The following is an 8550-nucleotide window of genomic DNA, read 5'->3' as shown; positions in this document are numbered from 1 at the left end:
GGTCGACAAACCAGGAGATACTCTCAACTGCATAGCTGTAAGAGGTGTAGGAAGTCTGTAACTGATCCCCTCTTTTTTGATCGCTGGGTTGCATCAGACAATCCTCTGTATGTGGCAGTCAGCATAACAGATCTCCAAGTGTAAGATGTCGGCTTATAAGGATGTGACGTGAGCTGACTCGCTAACCATGCAATATGGGGGATGACATAATCACATGTCGTATTGCAGAACATGATGTCTCCCAGCGGGACGTACAAGTACACCTCATGGTGCTGTAAAACTGTAGCCTCGTCCGCATCCAGTGGGCATGGACCAAACTGTGATAGCCCATGAATCCAGGACATGGAGAGGCTAACATTCTTCTTGTCATATTGCACACCAAACCTACAAGATACAGATGGTCAATGAAGCTTGAATAGCACTATAATACTTGAAGTTCATTACATAGCAAATAATTACATGCGCTCAACCTAACTTTTCTACTGCTCCTTTGCTGGTTGCGAAACTACTAATGGGGTGCCCCTTATTGGCAACCTGGTCAGCATGGCCACGTCCCTCAATGCTACAGTCATCTCGTCAGAAGGATAATGGAATGTGTGCATCTCAGGACGCCACCGATCGACGAGAAATGTGAGCAATGTCTTCTCAATTGGTGTGAGAGGTGCCTTGCCACCACTCGCCATGGGAACTCTGGCCATCATGAGAGCGAAAAGTAGTAGTCCTGCCAGTGCAAGTGGCTCGTGGAATCGAGGGTCTAACTCCTTCATCGTTTGGACACTCCGAGCTCGCAACGGAAGCAACTGCAAAAGGTATCTAATATATGTACTGAGTTAGTAGCAAATTATCGTGGTAATTAAAAATCACATATAATCATGGTACCTGCTGCCTTGTGAAAATCATCCGTCCCTATGGTTCTCATCGTACCGCGGCTGAAGAAGCTCGGGAAGACCTCCATGTGCCATGACAATTATTTTAAGCTACATGGTTCGATAAGTATGTGAATAGAAAATTAGAATATATTACAAGCTTCATGGTTCAATAAGTATGTGAATAACAAATTAAAATATATTACAAGCTTCATGGTTCAATAAATAGGTGAATAACAAGCTTCATGGTTCAAAAAAAAATCGTATGTGATGCCAGTACCAAACCGATATATTATAAAATAAGTAGTACAATTAATAGGTGAATAACAATTTAGAATACAAACCATGACTGTGAATAACTTCAAACAACAAACTAAAATGCAACAACTCTAATACACTATAGATTGATAGTGACCTGATAGTTTATTGCTGGGTCAGACATGTCCTTATGTCATGGCTAGTTTGTTTGCAAAGTTTGCACTTGCGTAGGCTGCCAACAGCATCTGCTTCATCCATGTCACCTTGCAACCTCGTGGCTCTAGGCTTTTCAGGATCCGTCGATCGCTTTGTAGCTACTTCTGATGTTGAAGGACCACATGTTTGAAAACTATGTGCTCCTCAATGCATCGATCGTGAAGTACTACGCTACATACTGTGATCCGTCATTGTCACCCATGTCCATGCAAGCGGCTAAGACATGCGAGCACGTGATATGATGCAATTTTGGCTTATTGTATGTGCACTTCACCTCGTGAGGCCCAAGTTGATATTGCTGAATGGTGTCCCCTACGCTATACCCTGAAGCATACCTACGGCAGAATAGGACTTCGAATTCATTATTGGTTAGATCGTAGATCCTCGTCCGATGAAAGTGTGCCTTGTTCCTACTTCTGGATATGATTTCCTCCACCCTAGGTGCAAACTGCGTGCTACAATTCATAGCAGCATTACCATAATCTCAAAAGTAGTCTGTCATTTTATAGAATGTGAGCTCAATGATGGCACACAACAGGAGGCCTTGTACTCCCTTTAGGACATTGTTGAACGTCTCCGCTATGTTTGTTTCCATGATGGTGTACCTAATATGGGATACAATCATTTTAGAAGGCCTATTTGCATAACCTGGCACCGTGAGTGTCATGGATTAGGGACCAATGCTTAGCTGGCTTTCCCGCTATCCACTGGCTAAGCGTAGCACATGAACGGCTAACGATAGTTTGTCCCCCAACCATTTGCGTTCGTAGATGCTCCTCCTGTGCTTGTTGATCTGCCATCATCTTATGAGTGGTCTCATTTAAAACTCTCTATATCTCGTTGAACTTTACTAGTTGGTTCTGCAGACACAACCCTTTGACTATCTTTACAAGAGACTTGCTCCGGTACCTTGTGCACAAGTTCGTTCCCAAGTGTCGCATGCACCATCTTCTCTCCATATCAAGCCATACGATGGAGTAGTTTGTGCTATCATACAACACATGCAATGCATACAGAAGGCCCTTGTTGTGGTATGAGATGATGCAAAATCATTCCCTGTTTTCCACGACACGTGTCCTCACCAAAGTGAGGAACCACAACCAGCTATCATTGTTCTCACTCTCAACCATTAAAAAGGTGAGAGAAATGATCTGATTATTTGCATCCGCCGCTATCGTTGTTGTAAGGGTATCATGGTACTTACTGCTAAAAAATGCGGCATCCACACATACAACTAGCCTGCAATGTCTAAAAGCTTCGATGCATTGTCCAAATGAGCAAAATAACCTAATGAGGTATCAGTCGATGTTTCTGTATGACCCATCCTTTAGCTTGATTGGCTCATCCGCTATGACCCACTGAGTCCCTAGATTCATTATGACAATCTTCTATAGTAGTTTCGGAGCATAGTTGTAAGACCCCTCGAAGGTTCCAAACAGCATCTTCAATGCCTTCTGCTTCACTCGCCATGCGGTGTGATAATTGATCAGCATATCCGTCTTAGTCTGCACCTCCTCTATAATAGATTTTGGTGACAAACAAATGTTCATACCAACAAGAGTGATGAGGAGTTGGGTTATGAACCTCGCATCAACGACGTGACTCACATTCCTAAAAGCCTCTTCGTTGCATGTATTTGGAGTGTTTACTGATCACAAAATAGTTCTCATATTTTAGCATATGTGCTCATACGAAGTAAGGACAATTCGGGTGCTTGATATACCTGACCTCATACTCTGTAAGGTTAGATCAGACACACTTGTGGTCCCTTCTTATCATTACAACATAGTTGCTAATAAAGTGGATGATCTCTCCCTGCTACGAAACTGTTGTACGACCTGAATGTCGCTATTCCAATATCCCCAGTTAGATAAGGTGTTATACTCAATGATGGCATAATCTAGCAACCCAGCACTACGAAAGTACTGGATCGCAAGCACCGGATCATCGTTGTCAGTAGCTTCTTCATCCCCGTTACCACCAGCTTCATCATCCATGCATCCTCATCTACCTCAAAAGGGTCCAGTCTAGCTCCCTCTCTACCGGAACTACCCTCCATCCTCTTTATGCATCACCTGCTAACCAGATCCTTCCATGGTAGTTACTTCATTATCTTGCACCAGTCGTAGCACTATGTTTATGTACACCCCTATATCAAAGTTCTTCTCTAATACCTTACGTGAGTACAAAGCCTATGTATTGTTTCTTCTCATCTCGAACAACGTATGGATAACGACCGAGCTATTTGGAATAAGCTGTGGCCGCACACCCTACAGGACAACAATATGGGATTGCTAGTTCACACGCAAAAGGTTCATACCATGTGATTTCAGGCCATCCGGGTCATTAGGTATCTCAACTGAACTTTCTATGTGCTGACAGTTCTGAATTATTACGAGTCTCTCGTGCAAAACTGCGGGATATTCTACATAATAAATATGAAAAGTCATACTATATCTGCTAAACAAAGGTACATCTAATAAAATAACTATTTAGATGTATATACGATATACAACTAATTACACCCCTCGATAAATAATAAATAAATTAATAATGCAAATTAAATAGTATTATACTTAACAATGCTAAATATTTAAGTAATTAACAATATTAATTAAATCATCAATATTGAATTCAAATGAAATAATTAATAATTAATATTGAATTAAGATATTAATTAAACTAACATGAAAGTTATATTGACCAAATATTCAATCTGATTATAAATTGACTTCAAAACTATTTTAAAAGCTAGTTTTGCTAGATTTCTTTATACCACATTTACTCTTTTAGAAGTCAGAAGCATCATCATACCGTTCTCAACTCAGGTGATCATCTCATTTTTACGGTGAATACTACTATGCCTATAGTTCGTAGCAAAATTTCAATACTTATATTTGACAATGCACCATTGACTTATTCATAGATTTCTTTATGCTTAGTGAGCTAAAGAGAGAAAAGGACCAGTCTACGATGTGTAGAAGACACTGAAAATATTATTCTATTTAACTTCATAGCTACTTTTTTTCTTTAACCAAGGGCAGGAGTTCTTGTGCACATCACTATTTTAATAGATTAAATTAAAATACAAATTAAACATGCGCACATCACTATTAATTAAAAAGTTTAATTTGACAATTTTTTTAGTTCAGTGTGATTTTTATCAAATCTTTCTCTCCAACCTAAGTTTTTTAATCTTTCTAAAAAATTATTTTTATCCTTTACCCTTTCTTTTTTCCTTTCTTTTTCTCTCTTTCCTCTCGTTGCACCGACACGATACTTACCCCTATAGAGAGTATGCATGCACTAGGTCACCACCCTACGCCACCACCAGCACAAAGTGTCATCACTAGGCAAGCATGTTATTAAACTAATTAAAATAATCTAATTACACTGACTAACTAAATTCGCGCGAATTACTATTATACAATCTACTTACTCTGAATAAACAAATAATTACTATTATACAAATTCACGCTAATTACTATTATACATATTCACGCTAATTACTATTACAATGACTAAGCAAATAATCAAATTTATATAATCAAACTAAAAAATAATTATAGAAATGTAATTAAACGGATTAAATAATCTACTTACTCTAATTACTATTACTGCTATAAGTATTAATTAAATACATAATTTAAGTACTTTTTATAACTCATGCTACTGCTCCTCATCGTCTCAGGCTGATTCTCCTCTCCTCGCGCTGCTGCTACTCCTCATCTCATGCTGCGTTGTTGCTTCTTCTCTCCTCTTCTCCCTTACTAGCGTTGCTCGTCTGCTCTCTGATCGCGCTGCAGCTCCTTATAGCGAAACACGGCAACACGCTCGCATTTCATAGCAAAACATAGCAGCACATGGATTAAAAAAAGCGGCAAAAACGAAACGATGCGACACGACACAACCGGCTGCACCGAAAGCACCAACCCAACACGATGTGAGCAGTACTAGCCTGTATTCGGCACCTGAGATACGAAATACAAAAGTTTTTAGTACCTCAAGTACTAGAATCGATTTTTCGATGATTAAGATACCGAATATAGATGCTAGATTTGCAAATACACCGATATATTATTTATTTTAGCAATATGATGACCAGGGGCGGATCCAGCCCAATGCCAAGGGGGGTGCTGGGCCTCTTGTTATTGGATCAAATTCATAGTTTATAGGCTAAAATGATGTATTTTTTCTGGATTTTTCATTTCTTTCTCTGGGCTTTCTGGGCTTGTGGGCTAAAATGATGCATTTTTTTCTGAATTTTACTCTACTTCCTCTGGGCTTCCTGGGCTGGGCCCATGCTGCAGCCCCCCTAGCACGGGCCCTGGATCCGCCCCTGATGATGACGTTCTTTGCCTATTTTTGAATTTTTGCCATTGATATAGGATGTCGTACAATAATCCCATGCCACACAGAAAACAAGAAAATTGATAACATCACTTGGAGAATAAGATAACTGGCACATGAGACCATAAGTTTTAGGTTGCGGAATTTTAGACAGATTCCATCAGCAAAAGTTGCAAGGCATGTAACAAGTGTTATTGGAATCTTCCGGTGGAAAGGCTTAAAAGAAGTCTGGTGTGATGGGAACACCATTCCTGCTATAGAGGTGTAGCAAATCCTGAGAAAGTAAACCAGAAAAACAATAGATCAGAACAACATAGCAAAACAAAAGGGGTGAATGAAAACATTGTGAGAAATACACAGAAGAAGCAGTGCCCAAGCAGGTGTCGCATTACCGAAATGCTATGGTCTAGTGTAGAACTAAAACTGCAGCTTCTAAGCAACAAAAGGGGAGTGCTTGCTGACGATATTAGGCATTCGCACATACATAACAATTCATATACTATTGAGTACTCCATATAACTTGCATCTGTATAATATAGGCTTATTTATCAGCAGAACGGATCCATTAGGCAAGCATAAGGAATTTCATCGAGTGATCCAGACAACAAAATAACCAACTCCCCAACACTACTAACAGCCTATAACAGCAAATTGGTCTGAAGTATTGCAGGCACCTTGAACGCCCCTGGATGTACAATTTGTACATCACTTACTTTCAGGATCTCAACAACATTCTTAAATAAAATAGTTAAGGTACTGTTGAAAACAACCAGGTGAAGAAATGTAACAATGCACGAATAACTCTTTAACAAAAGGATAAAGATGTCAACAAATGCTTGCGAATTGAATACTGTCACGGAAAAAATATTTTGTTTCAGAAACTACTGCAATAAAGAATATAGCAACGATCTGTACTTAGGAAAACGTTGTTGACAGGATGCCAAAAGGGTAGTAGCCAACACAAACAGTAACATGTCGATCAGTCTGACAAGTGCATCCTAATCATACTGGCAATAATGTTTGGTAGGATATGACATACAGAGAACTAAAAAGGAATGCAAATTATATCTAAATTTTTCAAGTCCATCCACCAAAGATGACACAAGTAGGTAACAAATCAAGCATTTTGATCCAAATTTGAGACACTGGCACACACATAGCATTAGCCACTAGCTTAGATTAATACCGTACTTCTAAGTCAGGCATAATTACATTCATATTTGAAGTGCCCTTGGTTTGTTTTTCAAAAAAAGAAAAGAAAAGAAAGAAACGCCCTTGGTTTTTAGCCTAGACTCAATAACCATCCAGTATCACCCAAAGGTGCAATGCAGGTAAGCTAAATGATTACTCACATAGCATAACTACGTTCAATAGATGTAAAGCGATATCAGAATCTGATCTGATTCAGGAGAGCGTTCATTCTAATTTCCCACCCTAGGTAGCAATGGCATGGATCATTCACGGCACATAGATGGCGCCAACGGAGTTAAATCAATTTACCTTCGGAGAGCCAGCCCCAAGAGCCTGGGTTAAGTCCGAGCATGGAGGTGAGCAGCGCCGACGCCGTGGCGCTGTGCATCGGCATAAGCGAACCCTGCACGCCGCCGAGCACCGCCACCGGCACCCTGGACACGAAGATCACAACGAGTCTGAGCCAAGGAAAACCAAAAATTCTCCACGAGAGAATCAGAAGCGCCAGGCTACCTCGAGATCGCGAGTCGCCGGCGAGAGGCGCGCGGCAAAGACGCGGCCGCCGCTAGCCCCGGAGAGCGAGCCACAGCCTGGCGGGAGAGCGTAGAGGAAAGAGTCGACGGAGAACCGGAGCGCAGCGCCGCGAGGGCTCGCCGCGCGCCGCCAGCCGCCGTCGCCATCGCTGCTGTGGTTGTCCTCTAAAACCCTTCTCGGTCTTTTTGCAGATTTGAGCAGATGCCGAGGGGCTGTGGACCAGGTCTATAACATAAGACTGTACCCAACAATATTTCCTTCGTTTCATTCCCTTTTCGATTCCCTTCCTTATTTTTATTCTCTTTATTTCTTCTCATCTCCAACAGCTTCCCTTCGAGCGGAATCACGAAGGAAAAAGAGAAAGAATCCCGGACTGGAGGGAATGACCCTGAGAATCCCTTCGCGACGGGAACTGTAAAGGGAATCCGTTGGAACGTTAAAGGGAACGAAAATCCCATCGTGAAGGGATTTTGATCCCTGAAGAGAATCCGTTAGACACAGTCTAAGCTGTGGACGTCTTGCCGTCTGCAGGTAGCGACTGAAGTCGTCCCGGCGACAAGACTTCAAATCTGCTAAACCTTACGTGGGCTTCTAAAATTTGGACCTTACACGGAAGCATAGCTTATTCGTATTCATATGATTTGATAATGCCACAAATTTCCATTCGAGCGTGCACGTTCGGAATATGGGAGCTTCGTGGAAATCCTATAAATTCAAGCAAACTGCATGTGAAATCCATGTGTCTAAAGAGGTTAAGGTGCCGTTTGGCTTGGAAAAATCAGCCACCAAAAATAAACCACAAGGGATCTAAAAATATTTCTACAATGAATCAAAATTAGTTTATACAATTGTTTGACTAATAAAATAGATTTTGATTCTCGAGATGATACAAATTGTAAATGAGAAGGGAGTGATTTAAAAGCGAGAGAAATCATATTTTGCATATTTATCTTTCATAGTGTAAAGAATAGAAATATTTTCCCGTTTCGGATTCAAATAAGTGGCCAAAAACACTACTTGGCAACGATTATATTGAAACCTGATACGACCCCTTAACATATATTAAGCCAGAATCAATCTTAATATATAGAGACATCATTAATGATAATAAAACAACATATTTAGTTTTAACGTA

General features: G+C 40.5%; 1 protein-coding gene across 1 annotated transcript; it reads right to left on the bottom strand.

Annotated features, from left to right (window-relative positions):
* Nucleotides 1-5688: 5688 nt before the first annotated feature.
* On the bottom strand, nucleotides 5689-7623 carry LOC133889599 (protein NUCLEAR FUSION DEFECTIVE 6, mitochondrial-like). The gene is made up of 3 exons (XM_062330060.1): nucleotides 7395-7623; nucleotides 7191-7315; nucleotides 5689-5964 (listed from the first exon to the last, which is right to left on the bottom strand). Exons 1-3 carry the CDS (start codon nucleotides 7559-7561, stop codon nucleotides 5945-5947), a joined length of 312 nt encoding a protein of 103 aa, XP_062186044.1. The 5' UTR covers nucleotides 7562-7623; the 3' UTR covers nucleotides 5689-5944.
* Between the last annotated feature and the right edge of the window lie 927 nt (nucleotides 7624-8550).

The sequence above is a fragment of the Phragmites australis genome, chromosome 1, assembly GCF_958298935.1.
Source record: "Phragmites australis chromosome 1, lpPhrAust1.1, whole genome shotgun sequence".
Classification (NCBI taxonomy): domain Eukaryota; kingdom Viridiplantae; phylum Streptophyta; class Magnoliopsida; order Poales; family Poaceae; genus Phragmites; species Phragmites australis.
Note: the sequence above shows the minus strand (reverse complement) of the source record. Positions and strands in the feature narration are given on the sequence as shown.

Bases quoted from the DNA above. Each gene is read 5' to 3' on its own strand.
- LOC133889599 (XM_062330060.1), bottom strand. From the start codon at position 7,561: ATGGCGACGGCGGCTGGCGGCGCGCGGCGAGCCCTCGCGGCGCTGCGC. The intron at 7,316-7,394 runs GTAGCCTGGCGC...CTTCGTGTCCAG, and splicing joins CGGCGACTCGCGATCTCGAG to GGTGCCGGTGGCGGTGCTCG. The intron at 5,965-7,190 runs GTAAATTGATTT...TTACTTTCTCAG, and splicing joins TTGGGGCTGGCTCTCCGAAG to GATTTGCTACACCTCTATAG.